Below are 26,644 nucleotides of genomic sequence, written 5' to 3' on the forward strand. Positions count from 1 at the left end.
TAGACCAGGAGAGAGGATTTCTGTATTCTTTATAGCTAATTGTTTTTTTCCTATATGCCTTACACATGTTCATAGTAACTTAGTCTCTTGAATGTACTTTTATGCAAATATAATACCTGTATAAAGATTGTTTGATTTTATATATAGCCTTTACAAGGACATGTAACTTTATGGTTCTTAATGTGTTTGCAGCATAGTCCCTCTAACAAACCTGACAGAAGAACAAAAATGTACAAAGATTTTTAGCGCATACAGTAGCTTTATTTGAGACAGAGAAGATGGTGATAATAGTTGAAAACATACTATAATCTTTCACCTCAAGCGGGATGTTGAAAGAAATTATTCTGCAGACATTAAACAACTTAGGAAAATAATTTGAAATGCTGGTTTGTCAAATAAGAAAGTTCAGTCATATATTTAAAAAGTTTCATCACACATGCTTTCCCATGTGAGGAAAAGCACTTACACTGGTTTGTCTTCACCTAAAACAAAAACACACCCCAACCAATACAATGCGAATAGTGTCATCTGCTATCTGAACAAGATGACTAAATTTAGTGGAATAATAAAAACGCCATTTACAAAACCAGATTTACAAACTTGTAACAACCTTAGAAATTGCTCACGAATGGCTTTTTGTGTTTTCTGTATTTATTATAAATGGTTGTTCTCTTGTATGTTGTACCCTTTTCTTAGTGATTTGACAATTGAATTTACTTGGTGATTTGTGCATATATTTTTTAATTTTATCTTTGAGTTTTACCAGAGTGTGAAAAGCTGTTGAACAACCTCAAACTTTAATGAATGTGCAGCTTTCAGGGCGTTGCTTAGTGTAAGTGTTAGTGTACTTAAGTGTGAAACAGCAAGACTTACTTTTCGTGTTAATGCTTCATGTGATCCCATATCATAGATAGCTGGAAAGTTGCACTAAAAGAAACATCAATTTAATCAAACACTCTCAAGCAGAAAGATTATCACTTAAATTATTCATTTTTATTCCTATTCTGAATGTTGACAGCAAAAAAACAAAACACAGTCTAACAAACATAATGTGAACAGTGTCATCTGCTATCTGAACAAGATGACTAAAACTAGGAGAGTAATAAAAATTTGCAAAACTACATTTACAAATTTTCACAACTGCTCACGAATGTGTTTCTGTATTTTTATTATAACTATACTTTTCAATGTGTGCTGTACCCTCTTTTCTTAGTGATTTCCTCTTTTTTGGTGTTTTGGATACATATAATTCTATATAAAGATTATGTTTGAAAATTATCTATAGCTTTTGCAGAAGTGTGGAACTTTGCATCACAGCGGTGTGACATAGCCCTGATAAAATATGTCCATGTGTAAAAATACACACATAGATTTTAGCACAACTATTTACACACACAGAAAAATATCTAACTGTATATTGTCACTTTCATTGAACATTCCATTACCTGTTTATTTGAGGGTCAAAGAAAATGGAAATAGCTGAAACATACTAAGCTACTTTCTTTATTTTGTGCTGGATGTTGAAGTTAAAAAGTGTTAGTAAAAAACAAACAAACAAACTAAACTTTAAAAGCAACATGAAACCATAATATCCCTATTGAAAATGTTGTATAATTGGTTATATAATTACATGTTGAAGCATACTTTCAGTTTGAAAATGACTTCCATAGTATTTTCTTTTAGTATAAAGCTTTGTCTGGATCACCCAACACAAAGTTTTGTGTTCGACCTCAAAAAGATCACACCTAGAAGAGTTTTCTTGAGCCTTGCAAGTTTGTACTATATGCTTAAAACTTAATGATCAACATGATTCCCTTGTGGTTGTTAAACACCTCAAGTAAATAATTTTAAATGTAGTTTTGTCAAAAGAAAAAAGGTTCATCCATACATTTAAAAAAGTTTTCTAAGTGGGAATTATGTATTTGTCACAAACAAATTCAAAGAGTTTTTACTCGTGTGAGGAAACCACTTGGCTACATTAGTAATAAAAAATGCTGGTCATCAGACTGTTTTAAAAGAAATTAAAGGATAAAATAAAGTAAAAGTTTTGTTTAAACATGCCTTGCTTTCTATGGCAAACAGATGTATAAATGTTTAAATGATTAAAATCACTTATTTAACTCAGAAATTTGAAGTAAATGTGTTCTTTTGCAACACACACACACACATACAGAGAAAAACACCTGTTTATTTGGGGTCAAAGACGATGGTAATAGTTGAAACATTCTACACTCATCTCTTTAATTTTGTGCTGTATGTTGAAGTTAAAAAAATTGATAGTAAAAAACAAACAAGCTAAACTTGACAACATGAAAACATAATATTCCTATTGAAAATGTTGTATAATTGAGAATATTGTATAATTACATGTTTAAGCATACTCACAGTTTTCTTTTAGTATGAATCTTGATCACTCAACACAAACTTTTGTGTTCTGCCCTCACAAAGATAACACCTAGATTAGTTTTTGCTCGTGTGAGGAAACCACTCAGCTACATTAGTTATAAAAATGCTGGTCATCAGACTGTTTTAAAAGAAATTAAAAAATAAAAGTAAAGTAAAAAGTTTAAAGAAAATAGACAACATGTCTTGCTTTTGTGGCAAACAAATGTGTAAATATTTAAACGTTTAAAATTGTGTGTCTTATTTTACTGTATTTGTATGTATTTGTTCTTTTGCAACACACATACACACAGACGCGCACACACACACACACACACTAACTATTAAAACTAAAACTTTTCAAATGTATCAAAAGTAAAGACACATTCAGATAGTGTTGTCACGATACCAAAATTTTGACTTCGATACGATACCCAACTTCAGTATCACGATACCGATACTTAAACAATACTATGGCAAAAACCTAAAACAGTAGGAAAAGTAAATAAATAACATATGACAGAACTGTGGCTAGTGGTTTCCCAAAGTAACTAGCCACTCAGCATTTTTATTGGCCACAATTTTGATGTTGGTAAATTACATTTTATATGATTAAAGCTGACTTTTTTATGCTTAAATTACTTTGAGTCATTTTACTTGATTTAGAAGATTTAAAACACTTTCAAACTTTTAAATGCAGACTGACCACCCAAATCAAGATTACATTTTATATCAGCTGGTATGTACAGGTGGGCAAGAGGTGGACAATGTATGAGCATGAGCTAGTATGAGAACAAGTTATTTGTGTTATGCTATATAAAAGAACAAAGAAGCAAATTACAAAAACAGTAGTAAATTAAAAATAATCTTTTTTCAGATACACTAGGTTTATTTAACATATTTAACAGCTTTTGTTGTTTGATTAACATTAATGATGGACAGGCCTATTTAATTGGGCTGCTGAATGCATTGACGTAACCGACAAATATCCAGTTATTACCCACCTGTTTACGTCCACTTAAGCCATAACCGACTGTATTCACGCGAGATACTCCACATGATGGACATTTAGACATCTGTGTGCACGTGTATTTGACTATTCAGACGCGAGGAAAACTGATCGCGCGCGCGACAGACAGAGAGAGAGAGAGAGAGAGAGAGCGAGAGCGCTTCTGTTGTGTGTCATTCAGCGCAATTCCGCCTATCCCTCCTTCACTAACTGCATGTAAATAACGAATTGTGTGATTGGATTGTAATTTTGTGCTACGACGATCTTCGACGACCATTTGGCTGTAAACTTAAATTATATTCAACTCGCCAAAGTGGCTAGTGGGAGTGGCTGTCATCAAGCCCTGCATGTAAGTGTTTTGACAGTGAGAATATTGATTACTGTAAATAATTAGAGCAATGTTATTAAAGCATAAATTGGTTAAATATAATTGTATAGTCCCTTCACATATTTGTTTTTTAAAATTAATTTTATTTTAGCAACCAGATATCACTTATTAGACTCAATAATACACCTCTTTGCGGATGTCTGCTTGCATGAGTAATATAAATAACACTCATTTAATTTTTGAGAGCATAAACATAACGCTGGTATCACATTCACTAACCTGTCGCTCTTTAAATTCTCTGTACAAATCGGGATGTTTGGCAAGTTGGATGCTCCCTTCGCTTGCGTTATTTTGTAACGTATTTTGCAGACGGGCTTTGTGGTGTCCGTGGGCTTGCCCTGACTGTCGGCAATGTAAGCAAAATAATGCCATATTTTGCTTTGTGCATCTGCGGTTGCGCAGATGCACAAAGGAATAAACACGCACTCAATGTGCCTCAGAAGCAGCGCGCTGCACACACACTGCTCCTGCTGTCGCACATTAGGAAATACAGCTGGCACTCAAAGTACCGGTACTAATAAAATGAAGAACCGTACCGTTTCTAAAAGCAGGGTATCGCGATACCTTTCTAGTATCGGTATATCGTGCAACACTACATTCAGATCTGAAGAAGACTTCAGATTGCCTCAACTCCTGTGGAGCTATGACCCCAACCCCCTGCAAAGACCCCAAACTCTGGATCAACATGCACCAGTGCTAAATTTTTCTATATATCCTAATCATTCGTTAACATATTTTCATAACCTTAGTAAGCACATTGTTTCTTCCATAATTTAATACATTGTTTAAATTAATAAATTGTTAGCTAACTGGGTGATTTGTATATACATTTCTGAAATTGCACAACTTGCACACTCTGATACCAGATTATTGAAACGTTGACATGCACTCCCTGTAAAGCTGCTTTGAAACAATGCATATTGTGAAAAGCACTATACAAATAAATGTGAATTGAATTGAATAATGTTATGTAGACTAAATCAGCACTAAATCAGATATTTTTGTGTGAGAGCCCAGTGAATCGCCAGAAAGGTTTTGATGAAGACATCTAAGCAATGTCGTAAAACCATTAACACAAACACAGAGGATCCCCCCACCGGGTTGACTCAGAATCACCTTCACTGTGAGTTAAATAAATGTTTTTCATTCTTTTGTCTTTTTAACATAGATCATATTGGTGAGTTTGGAAACACAGATACAGATGCTCCAGAAAGAACATCTCCCAAACAACACCTATTCTGGGGTGTGTGGTTAATGAGGACTCTTTGGCTTGATGAATATTTCTGATTCTTTGTCTTAGGAACTAACATTAATCTATAGTTTTGGTATTACTCATCATCCTATGGTGCCAACACGCACACACACACACAGTTGTTCTAAAAAAAGAACATGCCCAGACATGTAATTTTAAATAAATATAGCCAGTGTGGTGTAGGGGTAATACATCCTTAATGTCTTGACTCAGATATTCTGACTCAATTAACATATACCCCATTGACCCCAAACAGCACTGATTTTAACACTGAGGTGTGAAATTTGCTTGGGTGACTTTCACCCCCACAATCAAAGGAAAAACATGGTCACCATCAGTTCCCAACAGACTGAAAGGAGCCAGTTACCCAGGATTCACCAAAATGTCATAAAAATGCCAAATCTGGGCTGAGATACAACCTCCATAAATTTACCCATATATCTAACTATAAATCCAACTCACTCTATATCTCATTGACACTCTTGACCTGCCAATCAGGGGACAACAGCCATAAATTCAACCATAAAAAACAACCATTGACAACCACTCATAAAACATATTTGACATCCACTGTCCAGCCAGCTTGAGTGACAACACACAGAAAATCTGGGTCATAAATTAGGGCCATAAATCAGGGTAATAAATCATTATTCTGACACAGTGTATATGATACTCTACTTATGTATTTATTTTAATGAGGCATCTGAAAGGTAAACACTGCTTTGAGCTGAGCTCCTTCCAGGTTACTTTTGGATCACTACAGAGGCAGAGGTCTGGAAGCCTGCAAGTTATAAAAGACATCTTTCCGACTATACAAGGACCATAGTGTTTAGACTGATGTTCACTTTTGCTGAGGAAATAATAGAGCAGGTTGTGCTATTTACCTGAATGCAGGCACCCATTTCACGAGTTCACATTTACATATAATTAAACAGTGTAAAAGTTATGCGTATTTGGCGTGCTGTCCAGGGGGAGGGCTCCAAGTTCTGGATTTTGGCCTGAACCTAGAGTACTCACCCTGGTTGTGGTAAGAATAGATAAAACTAGAAGTGAGGAGATGGGGTGGTGGTGCTGATAAACACCAAATGAACGGAGGTAAGTCTGCTGTATATATACCTCTTGTTGTTGGTTGAGTTGATTAACTGAATGTTTTCCACTTGTGTTAATCTGAACCTGCTCCTCCCGAACTTTGTTAATAAAACATATCATGCAACACTGAAGAGACAAATATGTCAAATTCAGTTCTATGTTCTAAATGCCCATAAACACAGGGCTGCAACAAATGCGACAAAAATTAAACTGTACAACAATAATTTAAAGTCTTGCCAGGAAAACATTGTGTGTGTTTATATGCAGTTTCACATCAGTGAAATGTGCACAAGGAACAAAGTGCAAGACTTTAAGTCCAATTTGCAGTTTTTTATTCAATTTGCAGAGTCGGTCAAAGATTTACGAATAAAGAATAAAGTCATTCAGTGCCTCAAGGTTTCAAGCCCTGAAATAGGAAATATGTGGAAAAAAAAAAGAACAGTATTATGGGATTTTGTATACTCTATTGTTATAGGAATTCTAAGGCTAAAAGGATTTTGATCTCCCTTTTTTGAAATCTGGATATTTCTCTTTCAGGTGATTCTTGATGTTATTTCACAGTTTCCTGACAGTGTACTCATGCCTTTGTTTGTAAAAGAAGATCTTAATAAATAACTGGGCTTGTGGCTTTGTGTCTTGTATTGTGCATTCCACAATAAATCAAGTGCGTTATAAGTTAGAAACAAAACTTGTTTCTGCTAAATGCCTTAAATTAAAATTCTCATGAAAATTAAGAACTTCACATCAACACATTTATAGTTCTTCCTCTTTTAAAGCGATCAAAACTTTTTTCTAAAACCTCAGAGATATGACTGACCCAGACCTGATAGGATTGGACAGTGGATCTTTACTTCGGCGATTAAAGTCACACCAGTCCACATCAGCGACCCCAGTACAACCAGTACTATTGAGTTTCTTAGAAGATAAAGGAAGAACATGGAATAGAGTGGAATGAACATAATATCTGTCATGAGGTATAACAGGTATGCTGCAACATTTCCTGATTGCAATCATATTGACATAGTGAATTTTTTCTTCCATTGACTTCTGTGAGCAGAATTAAGTCCTCTTCAGCACAAAGGTGTGTGCATCATCCCGTGTCAACCCTAAGCAAGTTTCAACATAAAAAAATTAATAATATTAATTCTTATACATCAGGGGCGTCCAAGCCTGCTCCTGGAGAGCATCTGTCCTGCAACGTTTTAGTTCAACACACCTGATCCAGCTAAATAAGATCTTAAATTTAAATCTTGAGATTGGTATCCGTAATGCCGCATTAGATTGGTTTTCTTCGTACTTCACCAATAGGAGATTTTTGTTTTGTTTGGCCCCCATGCCTCTTAGTAAATTTAAGGCCTCCCCTGGGTCCCCTTCAAGAAAATATTCCTTTCTTTCTCTCTTTATTTCTTCTTATATAGTACAGTTTAATACAACACGTTGCTCAAAGTGCTTTACAATCACACACAATAAACAATCACATAAAAAAAAAAAAAAAAAAACAACAACAACCACAAACAGTCCTTAATGTCCTGTAGACAAGCTGATAAAGCATCAATTGAATTTGGCACATATAAATCTGAATATTAGCAATGAAATACATTGCGTTTTCGAAAGATATCACCCAGAGGTAATATATAAACACTCTAAAAAATGTTTGGTTAAAAACAACCCAAGTTGGGTTTAAAATGGACAAACCCAGCAATTGGGTTGTTTTAACCCAGCGGTAGGGTTAAATGTTTGCCCAACCTGCTGGGTAGTTTTATTTAACTCCACTATTGTTTAAAAATGACTGTATTGCTTGCTTAAAATTAACCCAAAATATGTTGGAAATGAACATTTATTAATGTTCAATGAATAATTATTAAACAATAAACATTTATTAAATTGCTTATTAATACATTTATATTAATAAACTATTAAACTATTAAATTTATATTAATAACTTATTAAAGCTTATTAATAAACATCTAAACGACCCTTGCGGGACACCCCAATGAAGATAGTTTTGATGAATAGCAGTTCCCCATGCTAACTGAAAAAGATCTGTCCATAAGGTATAATTTAAACCATTTCAGGACATTACCCTTCAGACCAACCCAGCATTCTAATACAGTATTATTACTGTACTGTGATGCAACAGTTGGTTTTTTCCCCAGACTACATATCAGTAACTGTTTGAATGAGGTCTGAATGTGGTAAACAGTAACTGCAGTTGACAGATAAGGTCACGATTAGTCTCAGCCTCAGGCGTCACGCCCACTGACCATTGCTAAACGTCCGATGCATATGGCACACTTAACTGAACCACTTCAGGAGTCATCTGGTTGGTTGAATTCTACAGGATGTCTGGAGATGTGTGCATCACATTCTTTAACGGTCCGCCTGGAAACAAAATGCTGTGGCTTCTTCATGGAGGAAGAACCCCATCGTGTTTACAGCTGTGACAATGAGCGCTTACCAAGATCAACTAAATGTTGGATTTTCAAAAGATTGAGGTTAATTGGCCAATGAAAGCTGCAAAGGAGTCTAGACCATATGCCATCAGTCTGAGACTGCTGGCTACGCAAACTATGTCAAGATTAAAATTAAGATTTTAGGTGACATTTATATGCACTTAAATTATGAAGCAGTGTGTGACATGTATTTGAAATATATGTATAATAAAAACAATATTTATAATTAAGACAGCATGTAGAAACTATACAAGAACATAGTTTTAGATTTAGATAAGTTTTAAATGTCAAAATGTCAGAGAAGTTAAAATGCCATCTACTCAACTTCAGTAAAATACGGTGCAGTACAAATTTTTGTGCTGTACAATGATTTGTTTTCTTCAACTTTTTATCATCAGTCAGGATCACATGGAGATTAGGAAGTGCAGTAGTGTCTCAGTGCGTCATGAGATTTTCTTCAGCGCTTACATACAATTTAAGAATAGAGTGATGGAAGGAAAGACACTGTGGCTCAGACTATAAAGAAGTTTCTTTATATTCATTCTCGATGCTACATTAAGGGATAGTTCACCCAAAAGTCATCCTATGACTAACTTCTTTCAGACGAACACAATCGGAGATATATTTAGAGTTATGGGGGGAGGGGGGGGGGGTACTTTCGTGAGTACTTTCACTTTCGCGATTAAAGGGGCAGGGGCTCTTTTTTTTTACTTCAAAATGCACTGTAAAAAATAATATGTTATATCTACTCAATAAAATTGTGGCAACAGATTACAAGCAATATTATTAATTGATTTCAACAAATAAGAATTGAGTAGGAATTAATCAAATTAATTCCTTAAAAAAAGTAAACTATTTAAAATGAGTAAAATTTACATAAAATTTAAACAAAAATATCTGAATAACAGACAGACGTCAAAGATGAATTAAAAACTATTTTACGTTGTATGTCCTACGCCTTCCCTATTCTACTTACGGAACGAATGCGGCATCGGTTTCGTTTTTTTCCGTAAGTAGAATAGGGAAGGCGTAGGACATTCAGCATAAGCGTTTTAAAGAATGCTGAAAGCGGAAGTATGTTCAAGAAGTATGTTCAAGGCAACTTACAGTGTATTGAAAAAAGGAAAATTAAGAATATCTGATCTGAGCCCACAAAATTTTGTTAGTGAACATCTATTATCAATATCAATAATGTACTTTTGGTCAGTTATGAGATTAGTTAATTTTTCTTTACGATTGTTAAAACGTTTTCATCTGATCGTTTCTGTTCATGGTTTCTTTTGCAATGAATTATGTGCTTTAATAAACACTGTTACAAAAATCACAAACTGACACAAAAAGCAAAGCCAACTAAATGAAACACTGATCACCATAATGGTAGTCAAATATTTTTGATAAAACATTAACATCTAAACCTCTGTTAATTCTCAAAAACAACTGTATACAAATGACAGAAATAAAGCCAGTCTGGTTTGTGATAAGAGCGATTTATTGTCTTTTCAGTTGATTTCTTCTGAGGCGGTGGCTGAAGTCAGGTGTAGTTCTTGTGTTTCTATTCCTTCCAACACGATCACATGAGAATGCGTATCAATAGTACGAGATTGTAATCTCGTAGAATATATACGCCAAAATGAGTTTTGGCGTACTTATGTTACGCATTTTTTCGCGTGCATATGATACGCACTTTATGGCGTGTATATGATACGCTCTTGGGTAGGATGGGGGTGGGGGAGTGGGGGTTTCGTACGTATAATACGCCATAAAGTGCATATCATATGCAAGCGAAAAACTGCGTACCATAAGTATGCCAAAACTCATTTTGCCATATATATTCTACGAGATTACAAACTTGTACTATTGATACGCATTTTCGTGTGATCGGGCTCTTCCTTTAGTGATTCTTCTCGTTTTCATCAAGTGGCAATAAAAAAATAAAGAGTTTTTAATTCATCTTTGACGTCTGTCTGTTATTCAGATATTTTTGTTTAAATTTTACGTAAATTTTACTAATTTTAAATGGTTGACTTTTAAAGGAATTCATTTGATTAATTCCAACTCAATTCGTATTTGTTGAAAATCAATTAATAATAATAGTAATCTGTTGCTACAATTTTATTGAGTAGATATAACATATTACTTTTTACAGTATGTGGCCCTCACAACCATTATAAACCGTGGAGGACTAAGGATATTTTTAAATATATCTCCAACTGTGTTCGTCTGAAAGAAGAAAGTCCTATATGGCTTGAGGGGGAGTAAATCATGGGATCATTTTCATTTTTTGGGTGAACTATCCCTTTAGCAATCTATATGTTCAGGATGATTTATTTACAACATCCATACCCTAAGGTCCGTGCACAGGAATGTTTTTGTGTGTAAAGACACTGATCCAAGAATAAAATAAAAAAAAATTAAAAAAAAGGTAAAATCATCATCATTTAAGGTCATAATTTACTCACTCTCCCGTCATTCCAAACCTGTATGACTTTTTTGTACTGCAGAAGACTTATGATTCAAGGAGGTCAAGTGTTTTTTTGGACCCTATTGAATTTCACTGAATGAAAAACAAGTTCTTATATAAGTTCTATATTCTGCTGTGTTCTACAGAAGACAGAAAGTAATAAATGTTTGGAATGACATGATGGTGAGTGAAGGAAGACAGTTTTAATTTATGGGTGATCTATCCCTTTTAATTCCTACAGTTTCACTCACTAGAAAACAGCACATGTATTAACTCACAACTACTAGCACCACAGAATGTTCTCTTTCTCAAACTATCAGAAGAAACGGGTGGCTGAGGGGGTCACATCAGACGAGCATTTGATTGGCTGAAACACTTTGCATTCTTTGACCATCATTGGCTACTGAAATGAAGGGGGAAACACTTCTCTAGCACACATAACCCTTCCTCCCAGTCATGAGGTGCTGCCATGGGCTAATTCCGTACTCGGTACTCGTATTACCCTGGGAGAGAACGAGAGAGTGAACGGTCTGTGTGTGTGTTTGAGTGAGATAGGGAGGGACGGACAAGCAAGTCCAAGAGTGAGCAAGAGGGGGAGGGGGTTGAGAAAGCAGGAGAAGCAACAGCTTCAGATTTCTAGGGAAACAGACGGAAGGGAAGTCTGAGCAGCTTCTAAGACAAGTACAGAGAGGAAACAGGATGAGCTGGAGAAGTATGGGGGAAAAAGGAAAGATGCCTCAACACAGAACATAGTGGACAAAAGGAGCAGAGGAATTTGTTCTTGTGTGAGCCAAGAAGATATATGAGAAGAAAGTAGGCTGATGGATTAAGGGATGAGCAAAGTAGCAGAGAAGTGATAAAAAGCCAGTTCTGTCAGTGGAGAAAAGAGAAAGAGAGAGAAAAGGAGAAAAAGGGGGTAGTTAAATTAAGAGAGAGAGAAGAGATTAACAGTCTGAGAGAAAGAAAGAAAGAGAGAGAGCAAAGAAAAGGGTGCTGTTGTCAAGAAACAGAATAAAATAAGGAAAGGACAGCGGAGCAAGAGAGGAAGTCGTTGGCAGAGGCAGCATCTGCATTTGAATGAGAGTTTACGAGAGCACATGCATGTCAGCGGCTATGTGTGCGCCTGAGCCCGAGCTTGTGTGTGTGAGTGGAAGCACGTTATGAAGACTCTTATGCTCTGGCTCCTTCCTGTCATTTTTCTGTGCTCCTTCTGCAGTGTGGCCTTCTGGATATTCCTTTCTAACAAGTGAGTATATCAGTTTCAGCCTTTGTGTGTCTATCCTTCTATTTGGAGAGTGAACTTTAAAAGACCTGAGTGTTAAAGCATATCGTTATGGTCTGCTGGCAACCAAGACTGAAATTAAGTCTTTGTTTCAGTCAAGTTAGTTAACAAAACATTTTTGAAAGTAAAAACCTCTCTAATCTTTGCACTGTCAGACACTGGAGTAGTAAAAGACTATATTGCATCATTACAGAGGAATTTTCATAGAAGCAAAGCAAGTAGATGATTCTTACATTTCGGAAAATGGTTCAGTGTTTCAAAATCCTGAAAGGTCTAAAAGATGGACTTTAGATGTTCATTGTTTACTTTGTTTCAGTAAAGTTTCGTATCACATTTCACGCTAGTAAATAATTGAAAGTTGTATTTTTTTTTTTTGTCTGAACACTGATCTCTTACATTAAAATGTAAACACGTTTAATGACAATATAATGATTTGAAAGAAAATAGATATAGCTATACAAAAAAGCTTAATTCTTTCAGACAGAGACATCTCTTCCTCTCTTTATATACACGTATATGCATGTGTGGTCAGCGTAAATGAGTACACCCCCTTTGAAAAGTAACATTTTAAACAATATCTCAATGAACACAAAAACAATTTCCAAAATTTAGACAAGAATAAGATTTGAACATCTGTTTAACTTATAACATGAAAGTAAGGTTAATAATATAACTTAGAGAACAAAATTTTCAGTTTTACTCAAATTAGGGTGATGCAAAAATGAGTACATCCCACTGAAAGTCTCTGGAACAAAGCTAAATTTTAGACTACAAATGTCTAATTTAACAAGAATTCAACCACAGGTGAGTCGAATTATTCGTTACACGGGTGTCCAGCAGACAGTTGACTATAAAAGGGTGTTAAAACCACTTCACATTTCATGCTGTCAGCAATGGCACCACATGGAAGAGAAATGTCACAAGACCTGAGAAAGAAAATCATTTCTTTACACCACAAAGGTGAAGCTACAAGAGGATCAGCAAAGCTTTACTTATTAGTCAGAATACTGTAGCAAAAGTGGTACGAAAATGTAAAAAAAGTTGGAACTGTAACCATCTCACAGAGACGTCCAGGTCATCCACGGAAGTTAACACCTCGACAGGAGCGTCTTCTGATGAGAAGGGCTGAAGAAAATCGGCATGCAAGACGGCATAAAATACTTGGTGCCGTCATTAAAAATCATGGAGACCATACAAAGTACTAGATGTAGTAGTTTTTGTTGTGGGGTGTACTCATTTTTGCATCACCCTAATTTGAGTAAAACTGAAAAATGTGTAATCTAAGTTATATTATTAACCTTACTTTCATGTTATAAGTTAAACAGATGTTATAATCAACATTTTGGAAATTGTTTTTGTGTTCATTGAGATATTGTTTAAAATGTTACTTTTCAAAGGGGGTGTACTTATTTATGTTGAGCAATGTATAGTCAAATAATATTAACTCATATATTGCATAATGTAAAGGATTATTATTGCTGTTATTATGTTTTTTTTAGCATGTTATATGTTTGGGAACAGATCTTTTAACCTTAACTGATGGAGTGTGTAATTTAATTTCTTAAGCAATCATGTAGGAAGACACATCATGGCCATATACCAGGATGACAATGTCAAGATTCATCAGGCTCAAATTGTGAAAGAATGGTTGGGAAGGAGCTTGGAGAATAATTTTCACACATGAATTGGCACCTTCAATTCATTGAACGTCTTTGGGGTGTGCTGGAGTAGACTTTACAGAGTGCTTACATCTTGTGTAGTCAATACAAGATTTTTACCAAAAATTGATGCACCTCTTGATGGTAATAAATGTCGTGATGTTATTTCTATTAAGAGGTGCATCAATTTTTGGTGCCAATTCATGTGTGAAAATGATCCTTCATGATTCCTACATGGTTGTTTAAGAAATGAAAAGCTACACACTCCATCAATTAGCGTTAAAATAACTGTTCTCAAACATATAACATACTAGAAACATAATTATCACAATCCGATCCTAGAGTTTTAAGTATTTGATTATTTAAATCCAAACAGTGACCTTTTTTTTTGGGCCAGGCAGTGTATATTATAATCATGTGATGAATGCCTTTCATATCAATGTGAATGCATCAAGTTTTTTAATTTAATTTTTTTGTAATATAATCTTTTTAAACACCAACTGACCATAACATGACAGAACATAAAGTGATTAAAAACAAAAATGAATTCTATTGTAAAAAGGGGAATAACAATCTTCAGATTAAGCACAATGATTAATTACAACAAAATTAAATTTATTTCATGGCTATTTCACTAAAAAATATGATTCTGATTGGTTAATCTGTATTTTATTTAGATATATTCATTGTCGTCCATGGCAACTACCCGCCGGAAACTTGCATTTCATTTAAAATGAACCCAAAATAGTTTGGAAATTAAAAACCAGATGCAATTAGAGACAACAATAATAGACAAAAAGTGAATGTTTATTAATAATCTTTAATATTTTATTAATATAAATGTAATAGTTTAATAGTTTATTAATATACATTTATTAATAAGCAATTTAATAAATGTTTATTGTTTAATAATTATTCATTGAACATTAATAAATGTTCATTTCCAACATACTTTGGGTTAATTTTAATTAAGCAATACAGTAATTTTTAAACAATAGTTGAGTTAAATAAAACTACCCAGCAGGTTGGGCAAACATTTAACCCAATCGCTGGGTTAAAACAACCCAATTGCTGGGTTTGTCCATTTTCAACCAAACTTGGGTTGTTTTTAACCCAGCATTTTTTAGAGTGTAACCTGCTGATTACACATTTCACACTTACATAACGAAAATGAACTTAGCACACATTTATGCATAATAATGCCGAAATTCAAAGTCGTCAGGATATTTCTTAATTTAAAGCATCTCTTTTCTCAGTCTTCCATTCTTCACATTTGTTGTGGCTATGCATGTCTTATGTTTGTATTTGTCTTGTTTACATTCTCGCTCTCAGTCAGTTGTGACAAAATGAGCACCAAACCTGCATATGCAAGGGTGGAGCATTCTGAATCTTGACTCATTGATGGAAATTAAGATACTGTGAATTCAGAAATGTCAACAAAATATGTTAATGTGTTATATGGAATTATTTACTGTGTCAACGTTACCAATATCATGCAGTTTAATTACAGTGATAATTACAGACTCTCTTCTTGCAGAATACGACACGACTAATATTATAAAAAAAGTACACATACAAATATATTTAGCAGACACTGTGAACAACCTAAAACAACATGCTTAATATGATAACACTGAAATGGTTTGCTTTTATTCAAATAAAAATAAATAACATCACTAAATTGAACTAATGGCTAGATCAGGTAAAAATAGCTCCTTAAAGTGACATTTGCAGATTACTACTTCAATACTGAACCAGTTTGTAGTGTTGTATTATCTATTTGTATTTTTAAATTATTTTCACAGACAGTTATTTATCATGCTTTATAACTTTCTTTGTGTACATTACTGAAATCAAGAGGAAATATACAAATGTTAAGCCCCCGCATTAATTACGTTAGTTGTTTGCTGTCTCGGCTGTGACCTTTCCCTTGTTATGTTCTGTTTCACTGGCAACAGCAGCCTTTAATCACAACAAGGCATGTGGGGGATTAAACTCCCTGAGAACTTCACGGCGACACAAAATCACTGGGTGCTCCACCATAGCTAATGTGAATTAAGCTTCTGCTATTAAGATACCAATTTACAAGAAACAATCTTAAGTCTTTAATATTTACTGTAAGTATAATTATTATAGTGAATCACATCTGTAACTTTCTAATGTTAAAGGGTTAGTTCGACCAAAAATGAAATTTCTGTCATGTCGTTCCACACCCCTAAGATCTTCATTCAACACAAATTAAGATATTTTTGATGAAATTTGAGCGGTATATGACTCGTCCATAGACAGCAACATATAATCACCACTTTCAAGGTCCAGAAAGGTACTAAAGACATCATTAAAACAGTCGACATGACTGCAGTGGTTCAACCTTAATTTTATGAAGTGACGAGAATGCTTTTTGTGTGCCAAAACTAAAACAAAAATAACGACTTTATTCAACAATATCCAGGTTGAATAGGTTCTACGTCAGAACACAGTCATTATCGGCAGGCTCCTGTGTCAGCATCACACGGCTTTGGCCAATACTGAGGCGGCATTCGGACATAAACACGGACAACAACACGAAAGTCCTTCACTGTGCTTACTGCGTCACCTGCATAAGGATAATGACAGGGAAGAGAAGAAATTGTTGAATAAAGTTGCTATTTTTGTTTTGTTTTTGTGCACAAAAGTATTCTTGTCGCTTTATAAAATTAAGGTTGAACCTCTGCAGTCACGTCGACTGTTTTAACGATGTCTTTACTACCTTTCTGGACGTTGAAAGTGGCGATTATATTTCTCATGTCTCGGATTTCATCAAAAATATCTTAATTTGTGTTCTGAAGATGAATGAAGGTCTTACAGCTGTGGAATGACGTGAGGGTGAGTAATTAATGACAGAAATTTCATTTTTGGGTGAACTAACCCTTTAAATTGCTATATGGGCCTCATTAAGAGTAAACCTACATATCGGCTGCGTCCGAAAACCTAGGTAGCTGTCTTGCTGCCTCGCTGTCTTATAAGAGAATGACTTGTATGGCAGCGTTTGTACATGAAGGTACCTCACGAAATTGATTTCTGAGGCAGCGTAACGGTTTAGTGATCTACAGCAATATAGCACGAGCTTTGGTGAGAACTAAACACATTTAATTACTACAGTAGTAATTTCTCGATAGAAATATCAAAATTTAAATATGTTGGTCAAAATCATACATTTATACACAAACTGAGCAGCAAACGCAACTTTTGGACGCCATCTTTATTTTTCTAGCTCAACTGTCACAGAATGGAAAGCACAGGATTGTGGGATATCAAAGGCAGCTAAAGATACATCCATGCTTCCTTCAAAAATCGATCTGAGGAAGGTATCTCATGAGAGAGGAAGTGAAGCTAACATTGGATTCAGGCGTGCCTTCATGCCTTCCTACCTTGAAATCTGTCCTCAGGAAGCAGCATTTTCCAGTTTTCGGACACAGCCATAGACTCTACCCAGAGTTTAGAAGGTCAAAGGTCACTTGTGTGGCCTTCAAAATCTCAGTGGTTTTTCAGTAGTATGACGATAATTTTTTTTTTTGTTACTCATTTTTTATTTTGAATTTTCTTCAGATCTCCTTTTACAACAATTACTTGCACACAGAAACAATATCTTTTACAGGGGATCATAACATTCACGCATCTTTACATGTATGATCAATTCCACAGAAAATATGTCCAAAAATACAAAGAAAAAAAGAAATAAGAAAATCATTAGTATGACGATAATTTTAAGCTTTATATCTCCAGAGCTATTTGTATGATTCCTTGACTAGAGGAAATCAGCTCTGTTTGAAGTTTAGATATGGGCCTTTGGTTTTGATCCATGTGAACTGCTCAGAGGAACAATATCTAGCATTTTTTTTTTTTTTTTTTTACAACACCTGTTTTGAAAAATGCAGTACTTTAAACAAATTAACGACACGGTACCTTTTACGCCAAAGGAATATATAACTCTCCCAGGTCTAATCAGTGTAGTTTATTTAGTGAAGGTTTACCTCAAAGACGTCAGGCTCTATTTTGCAAACAGTGCAGAATGGAGACAGAAAATGTGGGTGTGGATGAAATTGGAGTTACAGACAAGAAGGGAGGGACAGAAAGTAAAAACAAAGCAAGGGAGACAGAGGGAGAAATATATAGTAAGAGACAGACAGAGAGGGAAAGAAACAGGTCTTATGTTAGTAACGATCATGAAAAGAGGACTTGTTTTCTTTTTCTTTTCTTTTTTTTGATTGGCTGTTTGTGTACTGATAATTAAAACAGTCATTATAATAAATGAGCAGTAAATGTAAATATTGTTTGTTTTGTATAGGATTTACTTTGTGAAATTTACCAGCAATTTCTGAGTAAATTGTTTCAAATAATTACAAAAAATGGCAAGTAACAACATGAAAATCTGTTTCTCTTCACAGTAATGTAAGCCCTAATCCTTCATCTAAGATTGTTAAAAAAGTCTCAGAAACACAGCCATGCAAGGGATGCAAGTAAGTATGCAAACCTGCTTATATTACAGCACATAACACATTTTCTTTCTACATGACAGACACCAAAAGTAAATTTTACTTTAATATTATTATTATTTAATATTTATTGACTGTTCATGTTTACATATCTTTCATTTCTGTAATGGAACTTAATTAAACCTGAATACATTATAAGATGTTTGTATGCGTGTTTAATTTTTTCAGAGAGAGTGCATTCATTGCCAAAACACTGGGGAACTACTCTAACAGATGGAAAAAACATGAGGCAAACTTTAAAAGATTCAGGTAAAACAGTAGCCCAGAACACACCATGAACGGTTCTCATAAAGCTTAAACTTAGACATCTGTGCCAAAGCTTTGTTATGGGATGAAAGTAAAGGTACCGTTCATATTTAAACCAGTTTAACAGACATATACACTACAGAAATGCTTACTTAAGGCACAGTTCACTTAAAAATGAAAATTCATAACAAAGGATCTATTCCTTTAAGGTTAGATTTTATGTCTTCCTTCCAGGTCATTACTGAGTAGCAAATGCCATGCTGTGTCAAAGGCTGTGGTCACACAGAATAACACCCCACTGGGGTCTATGGTTATCTATGATGGAGAGAAGAGAAAGCCAGTACAGGTGACAAAAGCCCTGTTCAACATCTTGGCTAAGGTAATGTATAAGCATTCAGACATAGGGTGAATTACGGTTTCTCTGATGATTTTGCAGTTAACATTGTGTATGTCTGTTTATAGGAGCAGCCCTTTGGAAATGCTACATGGGAGTCATGTGCTGTGGTGGGGAATGGTGGTATTTTGACCAATAGCAGCTGTGGAGAAGAAATTAATTCTGCCCAGTTTGTCATTAGGTCTGTATCATAAACTCATATGACCTATTGCCTAGATTCATATCAGTCCTGTAATGTTGGTGGAACAATAATTATCCATGTTTTTAAGCTCTTATATGTAGTTACAACTACATATGATGTAGGACAAAATGTTTATTTCCTATCAGTACAATGGGTTAATTAACCCATGTCCACCTCTGCATTTTAGATGCAACCTTCCACCACTGGATAACAGATATGAGAAAGATGTGGGCAACAAAACCAACCTGGTGACTGCAAATCCCAGCATCCTCCATGAGAAGTGAGTATATGTAATAAATGTCCACTGAAGGCAAGTTGTGAAGAACCCATGTGCACCTTTATTCCAAATTAACATGAACCAAAAAACAAAGAATTGGCTTGATAAAAAAACTTCTACTGAGTGTAAACTCACCAACAGAGGTACAGGGAGAACAAAGTTAGGCAAGACAATGGGGACATGAGGCTTATATACACAGGGACTAATGACTAACAGGAAATACCTTTGAACAATCAAGACAATAAACCAATCACAAAAACAGAACAGAAAAACATATGACCTGAACAACCAATCAAAACATGACACATATGAACAGGGGAAGCACATGACATGACTAGGAACTAAGACTATGACATTTACAAAATAAAAGACATGAAAGCATAAACTTGAAACAAAACCACAAAACAGACATGACATTGTGGTTGAGGGTCTGGATTTGGTGACAAACAAGATGTCATTTTGTTTTCACAAATAATCAGTTTTCTTCCTTAAAATTCCAGCAGTGCCTAATACATCATATCATTGACAAGGAGAAACGATTATCAATCCATCATCCAAATTCACTCAGAATGGGTATCCAATCCATGCATCATTTTTCTATATGATTTGTGTATTTGTATTATTTTTATATACAGATGAATCACTGGAGTTAAGGCTGAGCGATATATCAGATACAGTTTGTCGCACATGTATTCTTCTGTTGATGTGGACGGAAGAACATACTAAAAAAGTTTCCTCTAATTTACTACATATTCTGTGAACAGGTGTCCTGACATTTCATCCTACCCATCAGATCAATCAATCAAATCAATTCAATCAGTTTAGTTACCTAAATCAGCCCCCCCCCCCCCCCCAACACACACACACAGACGAAAAAACAAAACAAACAAACAAAAAATTTATGTAATTATAAATACTCTAATATAGCTCAAGTATAAGACCCTCCAATAAACAGTGTTGGGGTAATGCATTACAGGTATTACTCAGACTAAGACTAACAGATTAACTATTCAAGTAGTGAGTAAAGTAACACATTTTTTTAAAATTGACAACAAAATATCTGAGATACTTTTAAAAAAAAGTTTAATTTTTATTTACAATAAGTTACTTTGTTTTCCCATTTATTAACATCTCCTGTCGCCAAGTTGAGAGAAATCGTGAGTTATGTGCAGCAGCAATGTGTGCGCTGTGTAAACATGATGATTATTGTAATTCTGGACTATGCGAGCATGCATTTACTCATCTCACTTGCACAAAAACAGATTCAGAATTCCTCAAAATGAATAAAAACAAAACGCAAATTCAGAATATTATGCATACCTGCAATAATTAAATATGTTAAATAACACAAATATACTTTATGTAGTTAATCTCACTTTATTAACCAATGTCTTTACTGCTGACCTTCGATGATCCAATTTAACCATACTGAGCAAAAATGACTTTAGTTAAACATCACATTTGTGTTTCTTTTCCCCCTTCTTTTTATTACTAAAGTAAGTGTTGAACTTTCTTCTCCTGTGACATTTCACTTTTGGTGTGAAAGGGCCTTTACTTTTGCCAAAAACAGAATTTTTATTTTTTTACATTATTAAACAACAAACAACCAACCCAGGTGAAACAATCCAGCCCAGGTGAGAAAAAGTACCGCAAAAGTAATGTAATAGATTACTTTCCATAAAAAGGAACTAACGCAATATTTTTTTTAGCGAGTAACGCAATATTGTTATGCTTTATTTTTTAAATTTAACTTCCCTCTACATTGGCATCCTAATTCGCCCACATTGAGCACATCAAAGTGCCCACTTTGACCCCATGCCCAGATGATGCTCATATAACCCAGATAAACCAATATTTCACTGGGATTGTTTGTTTAATGTGGTTTTGTACTATATAGTTAAATGGTTAGTTCACCTAAAAATGAAAATTCTGTCATTAATTACTCACCCTCATGTCGTTCTACACCTGTAAGACTTTCGTTCATCTTCAGAACACAAATTAAGATATTTTGATTAAATCCGATGGCTCAGTGAGGCCTCTACAGTGGTTCTAACAAAATAAAGGCTTTTCAACAATATAGTGATGGGCCGAATTCAAAACACTGCTTAGGAGCTTTACGAATCGAATCAGTGATTCGGATCTCCTATTAAATGGCTAAACTGATGAAATCACATGACTTTGGTGCTCCAAATCATTGATTTGATTCATAAAAGCTCTGAAGCAGTGTTTTGAATTTGTCCCATCACTGTATTGTTGAAAAGTTGTTATTTTGTTTTTTTGGTGCACATAAAGTATTCTCATCACTTTATATTAAGGTAGAACAACTGAACTTGCATGAACTGTTTTAAATATGAATCTTGAGAGTTTCAATGGCTTTGCTCTCAATAGAGGCCTCACTGAGCCATCGGATTTAATCAAAATATCTTAATTTGTGTTTCGAAGATTGACATTAAGGTGAGTAATTAATGACATTATTTGCATTTTTGGGTGAACTAACCCTTTAAGGCCAATTATCAGAATACATTTATGCTGCCTCTAAAAAGACAAGTAATTAAAGTAAAAGAAAGTAATTAAAAACTCTGTAAACACACATTTTGCAAGAATAATTTAAAATACATTTAGGCCTATTATTGACATTATTTTATAATTTGGCAATGGAATTGCATTTCTTTTTTTCACAAATATTTATTACTTAAAAGTACTAAAAGTTTTGTTAATGGGAGCAGACCTATTTAAGTGAAACACACTCAGGCTTTTTTTTATCCTCATCTGTTACAGGTTCAGTGGTCTGATGGAGCGCCGTCGTCCATTTGTGGAAAGCCTTCGTCCTTATGGACAAGCCTTAATGCTGCTGCCAGCATTCTCCTATGGTCACAACACGCCTGTATCCCTGCGTGCCTTTTACACACTGGAGGACTTTGGCAACAATGGCCCGCTGCCTGTTTTCCTGAATCCAGAATATATAAGAAGGTTGTCAGAGTTTTGGCGTGGACGAGGCCTTAACTCGGTTCGTCCCAGCACAGGACTTATCATGGCCAGCCTAGCACTAGAAATCTGTGCTAATGTCCATTTGTATGGTTTTTGGCCTTTCAGTATACATCCAGGTGACAAACGACGGATCACCAATCATTACTATGATGATCGGGAGAGCAAGAAGAATGTGCATTCTATGCCGACCGAGTTCGAACATTTATTTAAACTCCACAAGCAAGGTGTGGTTCGCATGCACCTGGGGGAGTGTCAACCTGCACACAGGTAAAACACAAACTAGGCCTTGCCTGTGATGGACGCTGGTGTATGTACTGTACACACCTACAGAATACTTCTCCACTTGATTAAGAACTGCAACAGGCCACCTGGATGATGTCTGGAAAGACATAGCTGTGAATGTGAAAGTGCACTAAATCTATTTTGCTTATAATGCTGTGCACATTCACAACAAACTTTTTTTTGTGTTACTTTGTGATAATCTTGCACACAAAAATAGCTGAAAAGAATGTATTGATTTTAGCCTTGGTATACTGTGAAAGAACTGAATTGGGAAAATGACTCCCAGAGCAGCAACCCTAAACACTCCTCAAGTGGTCTTGCCTTAGCCAGCCTTTAATGTGCTCACTACTGGTGCTTCTCCAGCTTTGCTGCATTCATCACAAGTGCCAGTCTGTCCTCTTTAGCATTTTTTTTAGCAGTGAATGTGAATTTGATATCAGGTGTGCAGAAATAGCTGTGAAAGCAGCACTGAATTACAACTCTAGACTTTGATTCCAGGACTCAGATCTCAGCTAAGAGATCGGTAGAAATGTCCGGATGTTTGGAAGCATGATGTCACATTCACAGTGTGAAACAATAATAAGCATGAATGTGGTTAGTGTAACTCAGAGTAAAAAAAAAGAGCTGGAGTAAAAGCTGAAAATAGAGGCAAATTTCAATGTGCCAATTCTGAATGCCCTATCTGATTATGAAATGACTCTCACGGCAATCGTTAATGTAAATAAAAAAAAATATTTGCTTTGAATTTTGACATAAAAATGACAATTTCAGATCAAATGCAAATAATGACATGAGATTTCTCTGTTTCTATGAATTATTTAAGTGACAAATTCAAAAATAAACCATCAGTAATTAAATGGATTGTTTGCATAAAATTTTTACTCACCTTCATATTTTCTTTCCTTTTAAACCTCAACTTTCCGATTTATTTCAGCCAGTAGGTTTGTGTGAATTACAGACCACATTTTTTCTTGTTGTTCACTAAAAACTCTTCTTGATGGATTCATCAGAGATATGGATGGCAATGTCCAATTTGTGAATGAATCACACTTTTTAGTGAGATTATAGTTTATAATCTATTATAGTTAATTATAGTTGATCCAGTTCACAAATCTAAATCTAAAGTTTAGGGTAACATGGGGTAATAATCAGAATTATATCAAAAGTAATTTATACATTATATATAATATAGGGGGCGAGCTGGGGCCATCTTACCCCTCTTTTGTGGTATAGAAACTAAATTAGCAAATGTTTCCATTTATTTCCTATAATCACTGATGCATTATCCTGCACATGCTAAATTTCTATAATTTTAAAATTAAATCCACATTGTTCTATCTTCCCCCGTGTTACGCTAACTTCGCCGATTTTCAACCCCATTTGTATTGTTACAGTGTTTATTATTATTGAGCTGTCAAAAGTCAGGGTCATCCGGCGGACTTTTGACTGCTCAGGGCTTTTGTGAAAACAGTAAGTTTTATGCGCAACACACTTCGGTATTCTGTAAAACAAGTCTCTTCTGGTTCATGACTTTTCTATGTGCTTTGTTAATTATAGAGCCGCTCTACTCAAGATACCTTCAATTGAGCGAGCAAAGATGAATTGATGTCCATCACATATGCAGATTGATATCTGAAAGTTTTTCTTCTTCTTTTAGATATCTTTTAGACATTTAGATATTTAAATCGAATAAAACACAGTCAATAAAAAGAACTAGCTCGGATAGCTAATTACCTTAAAAGTCCATTGATGTTGCCATCAGTTAATACTGCTGTTAACACTTTCTCCGATAAGCTGACACAATGAGACTTGTTTTCCTGTTTGTTCATGTGTTCAGCATAAAGCCTATACAAGTCGACAACATTATGATTAAAAGTTTACTAAGAAGTATTTCCTACTAAAGCAAGGTGGTATTTGACCCCCCCCCCCCATGTTTCCACTGCATGGGCAGCCAAGTTTTATTAAAAGCCCATTTTTCCAGTGATGAAGTGGCCCATTAAAAGCTTACTGGTGGTGAAGGTTTCAGTGAATAACAGCTTAAATATCTGTTTGTCACTCAAAGCTATGGCTTAAAAAATTGCTTCTGTCACCAGCAACAATAGGTGACAATAGCCCTCCATTCAGCTTGGTTTTGCACTGCCTTGGTCCAGGTATGCTGAAATCTACCCGATCTCGTTTCAGGGCATCTTTATACCTCAGCTTGGGCCTTCCAGCAGTGTGGGCACCCTCCTTGAGCACACTATGCAGAATTGTATGGGGTATGTGGGAGGGGGGCATTCTGGTGACATGTTCAGCCCATCTGAGACAATTTTAGGTGGGAGGAAAGTGGTTACATTTTAGTCACCTTAACCAGATCTTCATTTGTTGTTTTATCCCTCCAGGACTTGTGTTTTTTCCCCCTTCGTCTTTCTACTGTAGAGGCAGCCAAGTTTTATTGAAAGCCCAAATAGGCCTTTAAAAGCTCCCTGGTGGGAGTTGGTGGTTTATGGAAGTGGAGGGGGGAGGTGGAGGTGGTTATAGGTATTTGTACGGCTTGTTGGTCCTTTACGTTTTTAGTTTACATTAATCTGGGTCAATGCACTTATGTTGTTTATGTTCAGTACATAGTTCTGTAGGTATGTGAAAACTTTATTTTCTGATTACATGTCCAAGCCTAATAAATCCGACTTAAACTTGGAACATAAATGGCAAGAACAATGTCATGAAGAGAAATAGGATTTTCTCTCATTTATTTATTTATTTTTTTCAGTAAAGTCTTTGCAACTATTTCCCCTCTTGAAGATTACGCATGAAATATAGGTGGGAATTTTAACTGTGTTTTGAACACATCTTTGGACAGGTCCTTTAAACATTCAAAATTTCTGTAAGCAATATGGGTTGCTGGACCCTTATTTTCCTCTCCAAAGTGTTTTCCTTTTTTCCTCTTGTGCGCCACTTCTACAGTCGCACAGATTATTTCTTAGTAGATAAAAGTCTCATATCCTTTATTACAACAAGTACATATCACAGTATTGTCATATCCGATCATGCCCCCTCTTCTTTTTTTACTCAGTTTCTCTGTCCTGTACTCATCCTTTAAGCCCTGGAGGCTGAATCCCCTGCTTTTGGCAGATGGAGAATTTGTTACTTATCTAAATAAAGAGATAGAGTTTTACCTAGAGATAAACAATCTGCCTGATATTTCAAGTTCTATATTATGGGAAATACGCATTGAAAGCATCAAATAACTTAAAAAAATCATCACTGGCATCAGAAGACCTCTCAGGCTCTCTGTTGTTTTCTTTACATGATATTAACAATAGCTTTGTTCAGTTTTTCATACTTCAAAGTATCCATTTCTAAATGCCTTTTTTTTACAAAAGTGAATTTAACAACTATAAATGTCAACCTTAGCTTTGACCTCGGTAAACCGGAACAGATGCGATTACAGCAATGCAGAGGAGTAAAGCCCCAGTGCCAGACGGTTTCCCTATAGAGTTTTACAAGAAGTTCTCAACTTTACTGGGTCCACTTCTTGTGTCAGTTTATAATGAATCTTTTGCTAGAGGATCCCTTCCTCTGTCACTCACACAAGCTTCAATCTCTCTTCATCCAAAAGATAAAAAGGATCCTACTCTTTGTGAGCCTTACAGGCCAATTTTTACTTTTGAATGTTGATTTTAAAATATAAGTCAAAGTCCTTGAAATGCGTAATAGAGCCCGTTCTTCCAACTATAATTTCAAGTGATCAAACAGGATTTATTCATGGCCATAACTCTTTTAATAAT

The 26,644-nt window shown here is 35.1% G+C and overlaps 1 protein-coding gene across 3 annotated transcripts in view; it reads left to right on the top strand.

Moving 5' to 3' along the window:
* The window catches only part of st8sia6 (ST8 alpha-N-acetyl-neuraminide alpha-2,8-sialyltransferase 6), a 38,545-nt gene extending 12,183 nt beyond the window's left edge, over window positions 1–26,362 (top strand). Inside the window, exons 1-7 of one of the 3 annotated variants that reach the window (XM_067381786.1) lie at window positions 6,957–7,103; window positions 18,402–18,473; window positions 18,678–18,758; window positions 18,990–19,134; window positions 19,218–19,330; window positions 19,518–19,610; window positions 22,386–26,362. In XM_067381786.1, the coding sequence (XP_067237887.1) occupies window positions 7,072–7,103; window positions 18,402–18,473; window positions 18,678–18,758; window positions 18,990–19,134; window positions 19,218–19,330; window positions 19,518–19,610; window positions 22,386–22,866 (1,017 nt within the window). In that variant the 5' untranslated portion in view covers window positions 6,957–7,071 and the 3' untranslated portion in view covers window positions 22,867–26,362. Of the gene's footprint in view, window positions 1–6,956; window positions 7,104–11,511; window positions 12,281–18,401; window positions 18,474–18,677; window positions 18,759–18,989; window positions 19,135–19,217; window positions 19,331–19,517; window positions 19,611–22,385 lie in introns of those variants that run through there. The other 2 variants (XM_067381783.1, XM_067381784.1) reach the window with 2 other exon arrangements.
* Window positions 26,363–26,644: the final 282 nt, after the last annotated feature.

This window comes from Chanodichthys erythropterus, chromosome 3 (genome assembly GCF_024489055.1).
Source record: "Chanodichthys erythropterus isolate Z2021 chromosome 3, ASM2448905v1, whole genome shotgun sequence".
Classification (NCBI taxonomy): Eukaryota; Metazoa; Chordata; class Actinopteri; order Cypriniformes; family Xenocyprididae; genus Chanodichthys; species Chanodichthys erythropterus.